At 48.0% G+C, this 17,309-nt stretch overlaps 1 protein-coding gene across 3 annotated transcripts in view; it reads left to right on the top strand.

Annotated features, from left to right (window-relative positions):
* Positions 1-2,804: 2,804 nt before the first annotated feature.
* Positions 2,805-17,309, top strand: part of LOC309440832 (UPF0524 protein C3orf70) — a 28,175-nt gene continuing 13,670 nt past the window's right edge. For all 3 annotated transcript variants that reach the window (XR_014184269.1, XM_082054994.1, XM_082054993.1), the window contains exon 1: positions 2,805-3,149. Coding sequence is in view for 2 of the 3 variants with exons in the window: in XM_082054994.1 (XP_081911120.1) it covers positions 2,975-3,149 (175 nt within the window). In the remaining variant the exon portion in view is untranslated. The remainder of the gene's footprint in view (positions 3,150-17,309) is intronic.

The raw sequence follows: 17,309 nt of genomic DNA, 5'->3' as shown, positions 1-17,309 counted from the left end.
AGGCGCGATGCTCCCCACAGCCGGCCGAGTGCGTGGGAGTCCCTTAGTCCCTTCCCCTCGGCTGCTCCGCTCGCGGCAGGAGAGAGCTCATCAAAGGGCAACTGCGGCTCCCCGGTCCTCAGCCCCGCGGGGCAGCCCGTGCTCGGCAGCCTGATTCAAAGCCCGCGGTGTCTGCTGACGCGCAATCTAATCAGAAACCACCAGCCCATTCTGTGAGCCACTTTGCTCAGTTGTTAAAATAACAGCCTTGCAAAGTCCCTGATCAACTCAAATACGCAGTGATATCAGAAATATGCTCCTGAGTGAAATGTTGCTTCATTTACCAGGGAGAGAACATGTCCCTATGCAGAGGAGACCTTGATAACCACTTAGTACAGGATTAGTTTTCCCACCTGTCTTTTTAAAGCAGCTAACTACTTTCACTCAGTGAGAAAACACCTGTTAAAAGTGTTTTCCGGGTAAAACCATCCCAACTGGTCAGGAGCGTCCCCAGCTCTACTCACTTGTTGCCAGCCTGACCATTCTAAGCTGTGTGAGCATGAGCTGAGGTTGTGCAGTCCTCCAGCACAGTGACACACGTTGCAAGCTGGCTCTAGTCCATCCTTAATCCTTGGGCCCTGCTTCTACTTTCATGTGAGTGCCTGGCTGCAGATCTACACTTTCTGCACAGCGGGCATGCTTGCTTTCAGTGCTGAGGATATTCAGTTTCAGCCCTCTGAGTACCCATGGTCGCTCACATGCAGCTGCAGAATTGTTAGATGTCTTTAATTAAATCGGTGAACTCTGCCAGTGCAGCAGATGCCTCCATTAACTGCTCAGCCACAGGCATTTTGCAAAACAGTAAAGAATGGGAGTGCACCAAAGGAGAGCATTGCTTTAGCTTTGATCAGCATCCCCTGCAGCACTGGGCCTTCAGAGGGAGGCAAACAGCTCCCTGCCCTATGAGATGCCAAGAAGTGCTTGTCCGAATTGGACAGGGCACTTGAGTCTTGTCAGAAGCACCTACATAAATTTCTGTAAGCCATAGCTCACTTTATTTCTTTATAACAGAAAGTGCCTTTGCAGCCCAGGCTGGGTGTGAGAGCAGCTCTGGAGGTGAAGCAGCGGTGGAGAGGAAGGGCTCCGTGCCAGCAGGTAGAAGAGGCAGTTCTTGGGCCGTGGTCTCGTGGGAGCTGAGCTGTGTCCCCTAGTGCTGCTGGTGGGCTCCAGGGAATAAGAGGACAACAGGACAGTGTCAAACAAACACCTGATCTTGCAGTCAGTTTCTCCTCTGCTTGCAAATAGCTGAGCAAGGTCTCGAATGTTTGTAGATTTCTGTGGGATTTCAGCAAAACAAAGGCAGGTAAACCTTGAGGAGTGATTCAGAAAACTCACTTTCCATTGAGGCATTTAAAATCTAGAGGCCTGTGAAGCTCCCTCAGTCCTCATGACCAGTGCTGTGGAAGGCTCCAAGGCCCCTGCTCGCGGCAGCTGGGCACCCATCTCCTGCCCAGTTAAGCTGAGTTTAACAGGTCCCATCCCCAAGGTGCAGCCAGGCTCAGGCTTCAGTCCAGAAGGGACCAGCAGGACCATTTTGTGTGGCCTCCACCAGAACATGGGCCAGAGGCTTCTCCCAACAAGCCCCGTGCTGTCCAGCAGGTTAAATCCTACAGCACTTCTGACAAAGAGCTGCGGGGTGTTGTACAAAGGTAAGTGACTATGAAAATGACCCATTTGATCTCTGTTCTAACAGAAAGCTTACTTCTTAGTATTCTCTTAGTACAGAGCAGAGGGGCAATAAAAACAAAATTGACTTTCAAGCATGGCAGGGAAACAAACCCACCGCTACACTTAGGAAAACAAATAATGTAGCCAGATAAATCCAAACTTTAATTTTGGCCTAAAGATGCGACTGTTGGAAAATAACAATATACATTCATGTCATTATTAACCAAAGTGATATCTACTGATTATTTTACATAATGGAAGACCAAGTTTATCAGTGTTTTTTAAATCACTGCATGCTTAGAAATAAATGGTTTTCCTGATTAGATGACCTAAGCAGCATGAAGTATGCAATGGGTATAAACTGGAACACAGGAGGTTTCATTTAAATTTGAGAAGAAACTTGTTCCTGGTGAGGGTGGCAGAGCCTGGCCCAGGCTGCCCAGGGGAGTTGTGGAGTCTCCTTCTCTGCAGACATTCCAACCCTCCTGGACACCTTCCTGTGTAACCTCATCTGGGTGTTCCTGCTCCATGGGGGGATTGCACTGGATGAGCTTTCCAGGTCCCTTCCAGCCCCTGATATTCTGGGATTCTGTGATGAAGAACAAACCACAAAACAAGAACTGTGTGTACCACAGGTCATGTGTGCAAACAGCTCGGTCTCTTGCTCCATTGACTCTGAGTGTCCACCTGTCTTACAGAACAGCCAAGAGCCGCACACCTGGAGCATCCAACATCATTTGTATCTGATGATGGAATGGAGCCTGCGTGCCTCTTCTCACAGTCCTTGGCGGCTGCCGATCCAGGGTGCCTGGATCCCGTTTCGCAAGCGCGGTGTGGTCCGAAGTTGTGCACAGCCACTCGCGGCCGGGGCGAGAGGGGGATGCTCGGGGAGCTGGCTAGCCCGGGGTGCTGGCACCGTCCCTGCGGGGAGCCAGCCCGGCTTTGCTGCCCCTGCCGCTACATGATGCCTTTGCAAATCAGTTAAAGCTCATCCCGGGTCAGCATTGGCGGCAGGCGTTCAGGTGTGACACAGCCCGGCAGTGACCCGAGCGCCGGCCCGGGCGGGCGGTGCCGAAGGGGCGGGGAGGAGCCGGCGGGGCGGGCGGCCGGGCCCTGCCCGCGGCGCTGCCCCCCGCGGCGCTGGGCGGGCGGGCGGTCCCCGCTGCGGCTCGGCGCCTTCTCCTCCTCCTTCTCCTCCTCCTCCTCCACATCCTCCTCCTCCTCCTGGCCGCTGCGGCGCGGGGGCTGCGGGCGGAGCGGCGGCGCCATGAGCGGGGCGGCGGCGGCGAAGAGCGAGAAGCTGGACGAGGCTCAGGCGCTGGCCCGCAGCTGCGCGGGCAGACCCGACTTCCAGCCCTGCGACGGGCTCTCGCTCTGCGCCACCCACAGCCACGGCCGCTGCTTCCGCCTGCACTGGTGCTGCCACCTGGGATGGTGCCACTGTGAGTGAGCGAGCGCGCGGCCCCAACGGTCCCAACGGTTCTAACGGTCCCCGCGCGCCGCCTCAGCGGCCCGTCCCGCCGCGGAGCCCGCCCGAGCCGGGACCCCGAAGTTGGGTGCGGGTCCCCGGCGGGGCGGGGACAGTCGCCTCCAGGCAGCGCCCGGAGCCGGGCGGCGAGCGGAGGGTAAGCGGGCTGTGGCAACGGCTGCTGCCGCAGGCGCCTGTGCCTTCCCCGGGGAGCGTGCACCGGCCACTTCGCGCTCGGGTCTCATTATTTTCTGTAATTGTTACAGTCTCTTGAGTAGCAAGTAACTGCTTTTATATATATATGTATAGCAGATAGTTACCATTTCAAATCCAGCGTTGATCCAACTCTTGAAAAGGCGCCCGGCGACTTTACCATTCGCTATATCGATGTGTGTAATCATGGAGGCAGGGGTTGAACGGCGGATGTCCAAACAGAGTTTGATGAATAATTAATCACATGTAGCCTGGAAGAGCAGGCTCGTCGAGCGGCGCGTGGGTACGAGGTCGGGACGCGGTGGTGGAGCGACGTGCTGAGGTTAGGTTGTATTTTGGAGATCTTAGCACCTGGATGGTCGGGGTTGAAGTTGGACCCTTACATGAGGCTTGCTTGGTGCTGCTGAAGGTGTCCCTTGGCTCCTGACATTCTCCTTTTAAGTCACCATCTCTCCTTGTCATTTAATCTCCTGTGTGGATTCCCCTGTGCGCATATTTTTTGCGGATTTTGCTTAGTGGGGAAAGGGCCTGCCTAAAAAGCCACCTTTTATTTGGATGAGAGCCTCTGTTTGAATTAAGTGAACATTCTAGGAATTTTGCCTCGACTTGGGGTTCATTTGAAAGCAGCTCAGAACAACATTGTTTTTCTGTCTGTGCCCTGAAGTCATCACTGTGTGGTGGCACAACTGGCTGTGTGACAAGGTGCCACAGTCACCTGCTGCACAGAACAGGGATGTCTCAGTGGCATTTCGTCAATGACACAAAGATCCTCAAGTTATGACCTAGGTATACTCTTCCAAAATTCCTCAGGTCTTAGTTATTTGTGGTCACCATCGAGATATAAGCTCAAAGTGGGGTTGATAAACTGGAGATGTTACCTGAAATCCATGGGGATGGTCCTGGGAGGGGGAAGTCAAATGCAGAGCTGGGAACACCTGGAGAAGTGACATTGCCGAGGAGGATCTGGGGGTTCAGACGGATCGCAAACTGAGTGTGCATCGGCAGCAGGAGGCCTGTATGGGGGAAAATCCCAAACCAGAACCCGAGCCTTCGCTTGGGGATGAATTAACAGGAGCATTGCAAGCGTGCGATTTAATTAGTCTCTTCAGCTCAGTGCTGATGAAACCAGGCTGATGGGCTTAGTTCTGAGCATTGCATTTGAAAAAGCTGTCAGAGAATTGGGGAGGTTCTGCAGGAGATCGCAGCGATCAGCTTAGAAAATATGATTTCCGAGGGGCTGCAAAAGCAAAGGGGTTGCTTGTGCTGTAAAGGATTGATTGAGGGAGGGGAGATGAGCTCTGCAAAGTGTAAGGGCAGCTTTGCAAAGAGTGCTGTGTCCTTCTCAACACAGATTTGGAAGGTAGCCAGTTGTCACCTGTAGCAGGGAGAGTTTAGGATTGGATATTAGAAAGCATTTTACCTAGGAAGAGAAATGAAGCAAGGGAACAGACTGGTTAAGGAGGTGAGGAACCATGGTCCTGAAAGGCTGTTAAGGAAGGCTTAGACTGGTGTCTCTTAGGAGTTACACAGAGCTGACTCCCTCTTGGAGCGACCACTTGAGACCACATCCAACGCTTAGCTTCCCTGTGGCAATCATCAAATTAAAAAATAATTACAGCTTTTGCAAGAAGTACAGGCTTCCTTCTTAATTCCTCCTTTGTGGCTAAGGAAACTTTGAGATACAATTGCCCCATGAAACTATGATTTTCAATGACGGCAGTCACGTACCTCATTTTCTTGTTTAATCTTCTGAAAGCCACGAGGAAATGCGCTCTCTTCTTGCCCCCTTATTTCCTAATGCAAATTTCAGAGCTGAGTGTCTCTTTGTGTCTGGCTTCTGCAGAATGAGTTGAGTTGGACTTAAAAGGAGTAAGAATGAGGCCTATAATGGAAAATTGTATAGAGGTCAGAGATGTAATTAAACAGAGTTGGGAGTTATCTTCCGTAAACGCAGTGCTGTAATACTGACTTGGGAGTCCTCAGAGGGTTCTTGAAAGTGGTTTTCTGTGACTCTTAAGAGCTGTATTGGGGTAGAGGAAGCTCTACATCCATTAAAATGGTCTTTGAAGTATTATTTTCCATCAGTGTCCAAGGTCCTGGAGAATGTCAACTCACTTAAAGTGCACTTGCACTGAAAAATTACAAAAACTCACCACTGCTACAATGAGTAGATTGTCTCCTGGTGTATTCAGGATCACATCTGCTTTCCTCAGTGACAGGAGCAGTGTAGTGTTGCAGAGCCACTTGGCTATGGAAGTAATAATTGAGAAAGAATTTGGTCTGAATTCCCCAAAGCCATTTTTGTTGGCACGCTCTAAAGTGAGCAGTGCTTTAAGTGCTCTCTTTGCCTCCGATGTTTGTCTGTCCGTAAAATGGCAACAATAACTGGCAGGCGAGATCGCAGAGGCTCTTTAGTGTGTCCAAACAGCTCTGAGAACCTCAAGTGTTGTGGGTGCCCGTGTGACTTCTGTGTCTGAGCTCAGGAGTTTATTTTGGGTTATTTTCAGTCTGTTTTGCGCCTGGTGAGATGGCAGGTGGTTCTCTGGAGCTCCCCCTTAGAGATAAGTGGGTTGAGGCCTCAAACCTTTGCATTCCTGGGGAGAAGTTGTTGGCCCAAGAGCTGTTTTGACTTCAGCCCCATGTTTGTCCTGTTACACGTTTCTCTTGCTTGCTCTGTGCCCTTGGCGTCTATCCCTGTGTACATTTCCCTTGCCAGGGTGACCACCCCCTCCCTACCTTCTTCCCCTCTGACAGCCTTGTTGGGTTTTGTTTGTTAGGTCCAGGTTTAGAGCCTTAAATGACCTCATTTTCCAAAGTCTGAGAAAACAGGTGCCAGAGACAGGTCTGCAGCAAGGTGCCTGCCTGCCTTTCCTCACCTCTGGGTTTCTGCCACGGCTTGGGTTTGCACCGGTGGTGGATTCACACTTGGGTTTGCACCGGTGGTGGATTCACACTTGGGTTTGCACCGATGGTGGATTCACACTTGGGTTTGCACTGATGCTGCCGTGGTACCCGCTTCTGTCAGAAGGGATCAGATCCTCAGGGTTACATTTGTCCTGACAGCAGGACTTTGACTGCGGTTTACTAGTTTTACTTCCTAAGAACTGGCTGAGAGAACGCATCACACTTGGTACAATTACAAGATTGGCTTCCTCCCCGGACAATGCAAAAATAGAGTATTCTATTGGAACTGTGTTATTTTTTTAATCTGAATAGCTTGCATTATGTTAAAAAGCTTGCAAAACTCTCAGTGTGTTATGTTGCAGTTATCAAAAATACATTATGAATAATGGTTCCACAATACTGGTTTCGCAGCAGTTGTATCAATGGATAGTAATTGTGCTACCTTGTATTAGGCTTTCCGCGATTCTTTTTCTTTTCCCCCAGTTCAGCATCAAAAAGGCAGGCTTTTAGCTACTGAAAGCCTCTTGCATATATTGAGAAATAAATGCAGCTAATAAATTTCAGTTCTACCACTTTTACATGATTCCGCTGTTTGGACCGTTTACAGGAAGACAAAGGGCGCATGGGTGAAAGCTGCGAGGCCTCCCTAGGGTGGCCAGAAAGGAAAACAGTTACTAGGCTCAGACACAGAAAAAGATTGTGGTGGCAGTAGAGGTTTTAAAAAATACAAATGCTCCCCCGCCTTTGTGTTTTGCTAAGCGGGGTATAACACTGGCAGGTGTGTTTTGAAATAGGTTCCTGCTCCCTGGTGTGCATCTCCTAATTATGGGACAGTTACATCTTGGTTTAGATCCAGACCTCCAGTTCCTGCATGAGGTCAGGCAGGCTTGGCAAGAAACCCAAGAAATTGTCATTCCTTGGCCAAGAGGAGAAAATGGCTTTACATGAAGGGCACGTGTTTTCTGGGTGGTTGTGGGGAGAAGGATTTCTCTGATTTTGGCTGTGTCAGCACATACTCTGGGGACACAGAATCAGAGTGTATTTACCTTGTCAGTCCGTCTGCCTGCTGAACAGGGAGAGCAGGGTTTCTCTTCGCTATCAGAGCAATCCCCATCGCTTCTCAGTGTGTTTGTTCAGCTGACGTCTGCATCACACTTTGGGGTCTGTGGGCAGTCTGTGCTGGGGCTGAGAGTCCATTATCCATCTCCCACAGCTGCTGCCAGGAGTGAGGCAGATCAGTATCCTCCCTGCACCTGCGTGTGCTCTGAGCAGACCTTTGCTTCTTTCAGTCCTTATGTGAATACTATTTCTATTTTGTAACATTTTTAAGTAAAAACATGTGTTCTCTGTCCCACACACCTGCTGAAAGCTCTCTGTGGAGGGCAGCCATGGTTATTGCTCTTGCAGAGAGCAAGATGTGGTGGTTTGTGTCACACCGCATCCCCTACCTGTCCTCCGGCAGCGCACACACCCTGGCCCCAGGTGCCGGTGTTTTCCTCCGCTGCATAGTGATGTGTGCAGCATTTAGGCAGCTCTGTGCACATAAGGAGCATTTCTGTGGCGCGTCTCCCATCTCTCGAGCGACAGAAGCTATCAGCAGGGGCTCAGGCAATCTTTGAAGCCCGTGTAATTATTCAGACCCCAGTCTGCATGTGGGAACCGTGAGCAGGGAATTGGCGAGGCGGCCTTTCTTTCCTGCAACAGACAGCTGGTAAGTGAGCTAAAATGATTGTTGAAGGTATTCAAGAGTGCCGTGACAAAGCTTGGGGGGTGCAAAGAGGAGTTGTGTGGCCTGCCAGCCTGCCATCCCTCCATGTTGGAGGAGCAGCTACAGCCCTGGAGGGGATCCCAAAATAAGCCCTGGGGTGCTCTGCAGCATTGCATACCTTGTAAGTCTCCCTGGTGGGCTTGTTTCACATTGGTTGTCGGTGCCTACCTTTGCCATCATCCAGGAGAGAGCAGAAGGACAGTAGTGTACCAGTGCTTTCTGTGTATCTCTGCAAAAGGTGATGTAGCCTGGAGCGCACTGCACGCAGCCAGCCTGGCACCAGGGATGCAACTTGCATTTCCAGCCGTGCTGTTCCACAGGGCAAAACTACATCCTGATGTTTGAGTTGTTGGATAAACATAAAAAGGGAGTCATAACATGCTTATGTTTTAAATTCTGAGACTGAATATTTGGAGTAGCTTGTACATTTTTCTTTGTGGAAAACTGCCTAAACAGGAATGGAGCAGTGGGTAAGAACTCTGGAGCTCAGTGTTCTCCAAAACCACGGCTTGTCTTGGTGGATGATCATGAATCTTAGGAGAAATAGGCGTTTTTCATTTGCTTTAGTGAAAAGGATTTAAACATCTATCCAGTTTAAGTCTGTGTATCTGGGCAGAATGTTTGTGCACAAGCAAGGCGTTAGGCTGAGCACTGGGCAAGAGCGCAGAAAGGTGAATTTCTCAGCTTGTAACGGGAAAACACTTTTAATGAGGATTTGCTGCCTGTGGCTGTGCAAGATCTTCTCTTCACCTGTACTTTGAAGAGCTATGATATTCAGCTTCATTTCACTAGGCTGTATGCAATGAAGGAAGGAACATCAGCTTAATATATTCTGAAGTGTAACTCTAAGGTAAAACACTTATCTGCCTGCTTTTATGGGTGCACCAATCTGGACCCAAATTGTGTTTTGTTGCTCTGGTGTTAGTTATAATCCGCAAATCACAGTATGAATGTATGGTTAACACTGTGTCTCAGAAAGAGAACCCAGACACGTAGATTCATCAAACCCTGTGGGAAACTCAGCGCCTTTGAAAGAACCTGCTGGAGTTAATTTTGATATCCTTGCTATAACGCCAAGTTATGTTTAGAGACATGCATGTTCTATTATTATTAACAAAACCCCTGATATCACGTAACAGGAATAGACCCCAGGAAAAGCTTTGAATTCAATTTACTTGCGGTAAGTACGTCTCGTTGTACTAACTCTTCTTGAATAGAAATCACTGCGCTTCTTCCTCCAAAAGTTCTGAGGAAAAGGGGCCTTGTGTACCAAAACACTTTCTGCCGGCCAAAACCTGCCGTGTGTCATGTGTGACTATGAGGCTGTGTTTTGTAATCCGTCCATTCACAAAGAATTGTCTGCTTGCCCAAAACTCAGTGACCTGCTGGTAAGAGCCTGGGAGAGTTGCAGATAAATGAGAGCTCTGTAGCTGCTTGAAGGGTTAAGCTGCTGTTTCCATGAAACCTGCTCAGGGCCAGCCTGAAATCATGAGGCTGTGGATGTTTCCTACCGGAAGCAAGTATTTCCAAAGGACAAGTTCATTAATGTTCCATCCCGTCAGCTTTTGGCATGGTTGCTTGTGAATTCAGGAGGGTTTGCACAGCTTTGTGGTGAAGGCTGAGCCCCTGCTCCTGCTCAGAGGTCTTCATTCTGCTAAAAGGCTTCCAGCACTTTTCTCACTGCAGATTAACAACTCAAAAATAAAATTTGTACTGGAGTACAGAGCCTGTGGCAAGAGCGTGGCTTCCTTCTGGACTCTGCAGGTGAGAACATCTGTTTGCCAGCTTGAATCTGTGAGCACGCTTTCTCCAAGTGCCTAAATGCAAAAGCATACGACTGCAGTGCCTTTGAACGCATCATCCCTACTCCTGTGGTTGCTGATGGATGTTTCTTGTGTCTTAAACTGCAGCCCATAGTCATATCCTTGTGTTGCCCCGTGAGACAACCCAAGTCATGAGATTGTCACCTTCATGGTTTCCATCCTGCAGGTCTGCAGAGCTGACCGTGTACTTGGGTTTGTTGGAAGCACTGGCTTTCAGGTGCTTGGCACAGGACCTCGGATTGCCTTGTAGCACCTGTGTGCTCATCAAGAATTGGTTTAGGTGCTGCTCCTGTGTGTGCAACCGGCACAGCTGGGCTTGGAGAGAATGGACATCTTGGGGTGTTCTTATGTAATGCCTTTCCATTTAACCAATGCTACCTTATACGTCGTGACTCACTTCAAGCCTTGGTAACTCAGTTCGGTACATTGGCAAGGCTATACCAGGGATTTTTGTTTCTATAAAGGACAGAAAGCAAAGTGCTTTACTTACTAACATTGTAAGATGCTCCAAAATGATAGTTGTGACAGTGTGGGCTTAGCTATTGATGGATGGCACAAGCTTATACTAATGTAAAAAGCTGGTTGACAGTAGATTGGATTCCGGGTAGTGTGTGTATATATTTATCTATATATCTCTCTCTGTACATATAAAGTGATCCTGTTTTAGTATATTGCGGTTTTCATTCCAGTGCCTTCATTAATTTATCTGTCCACAAGATGCAGAGTATGTTTCCATAATGGCTTTGATTCTTCCACTAATCAATTTTTATGTAGTGAGTGATCCCAGAGTTCAAGAAGTGCAGTTGGTGCAATTTAGAGACATTTTAGCCAATAGTTCAGTGTATTCACATAGATGGAAGTCAAAAACCTACTGGGAAAGTAAAATCTGATTGCTTGGCAACTGGGCCTTGTTTTTAATATACCTTAATTTAGTCAACGTAACAGTTGGAATTTATATATAACCTATGTTGTAAAACAACTTCAACGAGAGGCAGGCATTTGTATTCTTGTTCTCACCGGTGGCCGCAGAGCTTGAGCGCCCACACGCATGCTCTGCAAACTGCTTGTTTTGCTGGTGTTCTCGGCTGTTTCATGCTGGGTGGCTGCTGGCGTTGTTTGGAGTTTGGTGCTTTGCTCATCCCGAGCCACATTCCAGGTGTTTGCGCTCACTCACAAGTGCATCTTGTCCCTGGTGAAAGGCCATCAGTTGTCCTCTGAGGGAAGGGTTGGCACCCATACCTGCACACCTCAGCTTCATGTGGTGACATATTCAGGGCATCAGCAGGGAGAGCAGTCCTTTAAATTCTCCAGAAATGGTTTTGGTGGAGGCTTGTAGTAGAAATACGAAGATTGGTTTGAACAAAGTATGAATGGAAATGTGTAGAGAGGCACCAGAAGAAGCAAGAGGCCAAGGGTTAACAGAATGGCCTGTGCTGGTAATAAGGACACTGGTCTCAGCAACAAAGCTGAAGAATGTGCTGTTTGCCAAGCCCAGAAGGCTCACGCTCCGGAAAGGCCACCGCACAGATGACTTGTCAGCAGGAGAGCCTGTAGTCTGACAACAGGAAGGGAGCACCACAGGTACCGCACATCACATATGCCATTGTTTCTCCTGTCAGCCCACCAGGAAAACAGGCTGTAGCCATCAAGATGCATCTATTCCAAGCTACAAAACCCAACCTCCCACCTCAGCGGTCCCTCCGGGCTGTCTCCTGTGGGGGCAGAGCGCGAGTCTTTCTTGCATGGTACTGGCCTTTGGAGAGGACTTGCCATTCAAGAACCCACGAGCTGTTCTGCTTATTGGAGAACTCGCAGGAAAACATTCCCATTGCAGACAGGGTGCCCTCCTGCAGTGTGTACTATGCACCTGGAAGAAGACTGTAGCTTGTCTCTCTAGTGCCTGTGATACTGGGAAATGCCTTATTTTCTAGATAGCTTCTGCCACTGATCTGTGCTTATCCTTCTTTGTTACCATATCAGCACACTAACTGGCTGCTCAAAAATGATGGGATGCTGAAGCTTGAGCAGATGGTGCACAGGGATGGTTCTGTAGAATAAATATTTAGCACTAAGCCGTTTTTTGCTATCTTCTCTACTGAATTTAAACAGATATCTAGTGGAAGTTGGGGATAAAATTTTTCAGCGCAGTTTGCAAAGAGCAGCTGTTCTCTCCTTTGGGGGTGGCTTTGTAAAGGGATGTTGGAAGGCAAATATCCTTGGGTTCAGAGCTCGGGTTGTGATGGGCAGCGCTTAGCCGCTCCGCTCATGGCGAGCTGTGCTTGTACCTGAGACCTTTCGTGCCTGTGCCGCAATGTCTGTGTTCTTGTAACCCGGTGTGGGTGCTCCTCATGGGCACTGGAAGAGCTCCTTGCAGAATGCACATGTGGTGGTGGTCATTGCTTTCTTTGGGTGTCCATATCCTGTTCCCTTGTGATGGTTAGTAAGCAAATATGGCCACTTTAAGAGGATTTATGGCTGCATGAAACATTTCTTAAGCCTGCAGCATTATTTTTTCTTTAAGTCTGGTAAATCCCTGTAAGAAATGAGAGGAAAGAGCAGGTATGGTAGAAGGAAGCTCCAGGATCTGTTTTGCATTTAAGAGTTACCTGCTCTTAAGCGGACACGTGCAGAAAACCCTGAAAGGCTTAGACAGCTCACAGCATGTACAATCATAATCACTTTTGTATTCAAAACAGATCAAGACAAAAGAGCATTAAAATACAAATTTGATGAAGCAAAACTTGCTGATTTTCTTTTTCCCCCCTCTTTCATAGTTTCCGGTGAAAAGCTTATGGCTCATCAAGTCAAGGGCTGTCACAGCTGTCTGTCGCTGTATGGCAATGAGAGGAACACCTCTCCTTCACACGAGAACTGGCAACTGTACAGAATCACTGCTGGGGGAGCCGCTGGAGAAACATTGCTAGACCGGTTCTTTTCTGTGCTTGGAAACACGATGGATTTGTTACTGCTCTGGTGCAGTGGATTCCATGAGAAGGTGCTGTTTGTAATGATGCACTTGGGTTCGATCAGAGCCCGCTCACGATTCCTGGTGTTATTTCCAGACTGCCAAGGTCCTGTTGCATGGCTTCTTTTTCTTCGGTGGTGGTGGGTAACTGGTACTCCTTCGCAGAGTTGGCTTGTGTCCTTGGAGTCTCTTTTATGATCACTTACTGTGCCCATTTGCATTCCCTGCACTAGAAATTGCTTTGAACAGTCTCAGTGATTTTTCAAAGTTGTTTGGAAGAAGCGCAGGGCAAAAGTATCCGTTGCATTAAGGTGTTGCATATCTTTATCTACCAGGCTCCTTCAGTGTCGACAAGCATTTTCATTATGCTTCATTATAATCACCTCCCCTTGAGCTTGCACTATAAATCTAACAGTGCCTCAGTGTTCTGAAATACTTTTCCACTGGTGGCTTATTCCACATCTAGTGTTCCCAACACAGCCCATGATGTTTTGCTAGATACAGCATGATAGCAATTCCATACAATAGGAAAAGCTGGAAACTGGGTTAGCAGGGGTTTTTTTTCCACATGCACCATCTGCAAACGTATTCTGTGTTTCTCCTGCTATTTGCTCTCGCCCCTCTGTAAAAGCTATTACTGTGGTCTAAGCAAAGTGTAATTTGAAGCTATTACAGCCCTTAGTGAATATTTATAGTCAGGGCAATCTTTGTTTGCAAAGGTTTGTTGTCCCAAGCTGTGCATATAACTGAAGAGAGGAGAAAGGAGGAAAGCCAGAGGCAGTAATTTTGTCCGCGGTTGGAGCCTGCGGGGCTGAAAGGCATCTCAGTATAGGGGCTCAGACCAGTATTGTGCTTTCAGATGACCCTCCTACTCTGCTGAACCTGAAATAAAGGTGTGGTGGGTACCTCAGACAGGCTTGGGGTGCGGAGTGCCCTTCGGTGAACATCTCCAGATTGTGGGCAGCGAGCTTTACTTCAGTCTGTGAAGGAGGAAAACCTTCCGCCTGCCCCGACTCTGCTTTGTCAGCGGTGAAACGCTACCCGGTTCCTTCCCATGCACGGGCTGGGGCCAACAGCAGGCCAGTCTGTTATTGCAGAGCTGTCACCTGTGCCACCCGCCGCCCCGGGGATCCTGGAGAACCAGCCAGGAGCTTGACAGTTGATGCATTGTCCCTGGGCTGCTGTGCCAATCCAGGCAGCAATGTGCTGCTCCAGCTTGTAGCCATCAGCACCCCCGAGACAGCTTCATTGAGACAGAGAGGGGTGCATCCAGTCCACCCCTCCTAAACAGACTTGTCCGTCCGGCCATGCTGCTGAGAGTGGAAACGCTTGGTAGTTCTCCCTCCTCTGTGCTGAAGAAAGCCGGTTCTTGAGAGGCTGTTCTCCAGGGTTTCCTCATGCAGAGATGTGGAAGGGACTCTGCGTTGTGAACTCTCCTTAGACTAACACAGAACCCCTCTGAGGTAGTTCTGTCTCCTGTTACACATGCATTATGAATACTTGCTTTGCCTTCGCTCCTTCAAAACTGTGCAGTAATTTAGATTAAATTCAGCCAGGTTCTGGTTAAACAGGGTACAGTTATTGCAGGTCTTCACTAACACTGCTGCTGCTTAGACAGTAGACGAGCTGGCAGATTGGAGGGTATAGAAATCTTCCTCCAAGCAGCTGCAGGGGAAAGAATACATATGAAAAAAAGCTTTTATGTTTCAGTTTAAAAGTAACTAAGTGTCTTGCATACAAAAAAATATACACAGTATGTATTGCTGACTCGTAAGATCCACAACAATTTCTTATTATTGTCTGAAGTGCATTGCAATTCATGGCATTGTTTTTTTTAGGAAAAAAAAAGACCTTCAAGGTAGCATTTTGAGAGGGTAAAACTTGAGAATTTGTTATGAGAAACCTCACTGCTGAAAGATGGATTTACTATTTTTTATAATATGCCAAGCACGTTAATGAGTGTCAGAGGTAAACTAGAATGCTGGGACAAAGGGAAGCGGAGAATAAAATGTTTAAGCAGCACCTCTGCTTATTTCATGGTTAAGTTGTTTTGTATTAGCCACAGAAATTACTGCTGTGTCTGTTTGGTGAGGATGCATGCAGACTGCTCAATTAGCAACAAAACAGAGAAATGTGACCTCGTGGCTTGCTTCTAAAGCCTTGTCTTTGGTTTTTGTAAGGAGGAGACACCATAATGCAGCTTCCAGTCACTAAGCCACATAGTTCTGTTAATCAATGCCGCAGACAGACTTTATATATATTATATGGAGGCGTGTGTATACTTCCTTGGACACGTTTGGAAGAGTTGTTTTGTAGTTGAGTATCGGCTTTGGTGTGTGCTGATTCTTTGGAGGTTTGTTTTTCAGGCTTTCATAAGGGTCAGCTGAATAGCAAAGAAAAGGAAAAAAACCCATCAGTCCTATTTAGTTGTGCACAAACAGCTGTCCCTGTGTGATGGGGATCAAAGAAGCACGGTCTTTACGGACGCTAACGCTTTGCCAGCACGTAGCAGCAGAAAGTGTAGGTACTGGTGCAGGCTTTCGGTTGTGACTAGTTAAGCGTAGCCTACATACCTACTTCCGAAGTCTCTCATTGTCTCGCATTTCATCATATCATCTGTTAGCATATGGCTGTCATGGATAATTGAGACTTTTCACAAAAATAATTTTGGCAGAGCCTCGTTTCACACATTTCCTGTTCAACACCCAGGAGGGGAGCAGGCTCTTGTTTCCCTTGAGCCCTTTTGCCGTGCTGCTGGAACTGCAGAGCCAGAACTGTGACATCTCTCCATTGCAGCGATTACAGCACTCAAAAGCTTCCCCAGCTTCTGCAAGGGCAGCCCAACTGCTTGCACAGGGTGCCGAGTTGGATTTTTAGACATGCATTCGGCACGTTCAGTATTTTTCCTTCACCAAATTACCGTCTTCCGCGTGGGCAGCGGTGACAAGGGACCCAGGAAACAAGTTGCGATGCAGTGTCTAGTCTGGCATCTGTATTTGTGCAAAACGCTGTAATTTACAGGAGCATTCATCAGGGCAGCTCAATTGCAGGAGTTCTTCAACTGACTTAGTTGGAGTAAATAGGCAATAAATTACGTGCTAGCATATTAAAGCAACACATCAGAATAAGTGCTCAAAATACTATTTTATCATAGGCTTTTGCCAGCTGTTTGAAGTCAGCAAAAATATTGCTGTTTATTTCAGTGGGAGTTCGATCAGACCAAGATGTGTTATAAGAGAACTTGGGGACTCGTGCTTTTGGGATCATTTTCTGTGAAAAAGTCATCCCTGCCAATCCTGCAAGCTGCGGGGGCGGGGAGCGAGCTTATTTTTAAATTTCTGCATTTATTTTTCATAGGATGCCTCACGGCTGCTGAATTTACAGGCATTATGTAGGGTAAGGTGCTGTAAGCCCAGCTTTGTCCATGATCCAGTCTGACAGTCCCAGCTGTGAGCACCAGCACCTCTTAAAAACAGACCTGATCCATGTTTTGAAACAGAAGCTTAATCTAAAATAAACAAACTTGGCCCTAGAACTAGCTGAAACTTGACCAACTTGTGCCAGAATTCTAAAGAAATGCAGAAATCAGTTCATGTAGAAAATTCTCTGTCATCCGTTGGGCGATTCCCGCAGTATCCAGGCAGAGCTTGTCCTTGGAACGTGAGGCAATGGCTGCAGCCACTGTAAGGTCACCCAAAGGGGATCTCAAATCCTCTGTTAATGGAACAGCCGCTCTTTTCTTCTACCCTAAAATTAGCACCAGCAGGGCAGTTTTGAAACACCACATGCTGCTGCAACGGTAAAACAACCAGCTGAGCTCCCAGGTAACACCTCATCTCCCCCACTGCCACTTTTTGGGGAAAAAAGAGTCAAACAGATGAGTCAAAGATTCATCATTCCATGTTTGTGCTGGGAGGTGCCTTGGCTTAAATCCCCTGCTTTCTTCTCCCAGCGTCCCCCAGCCTTCTGCCAGCACGTGGGAGCTATTTTAAGTGGAAAAATATAGTCCTGTTGTGCAGAGCTTTTTATTTTCCTTGATCCTGTTAAAATCTTCACCAGGGGCTTCCCTGGATGCTCCAAATAGAGGTGGCACAAAATTGAGTTGGGAAATTTTTTTCACTAGCATCTAGTTTTTATCATTGGGTGTCAATGGCGTGGAATAGGAGCCCACACAGCATCACTCCAAATACATGAATAAATTCAGCACCGTGCTTTTGGCTAAGGGTGGGCTGCGTTTTGCTTTCCTCGAGCTGAATTTTAGCAGACACTGTTCCAACCAGCAGCATGCTCGTCTGTGCAGCTTTGCAAGACATTGTAATTCAACGTTCACTAATTCCAAAGCAGGATTCCTGGAGAAGAGCGGAGGGCAGGAAGCTGCAAGCAGCTGCTGTTAGAGCAGGTTGTGAAGGTAAGAGCTGCCCAGAGAATTTGTGCCAGCAAGATTCAAAAAATGCCTGGGAG

This window comes from Streptopelia decaocto (genome assembly GCF_964273445.1).
Source record: "Streptopelia decaocto genome assembly, chromosome: 6".
NCBI lineage: Eukaryota > Metazoa > Chordata > Aves > Columbiformes > Columbidae > Streptopelia > Streptopelia decaocto.
Note: the sequence above shows the minus strand (reverse complement) of the source record. Positions and strands in the feature narration are given on the sequence as shown.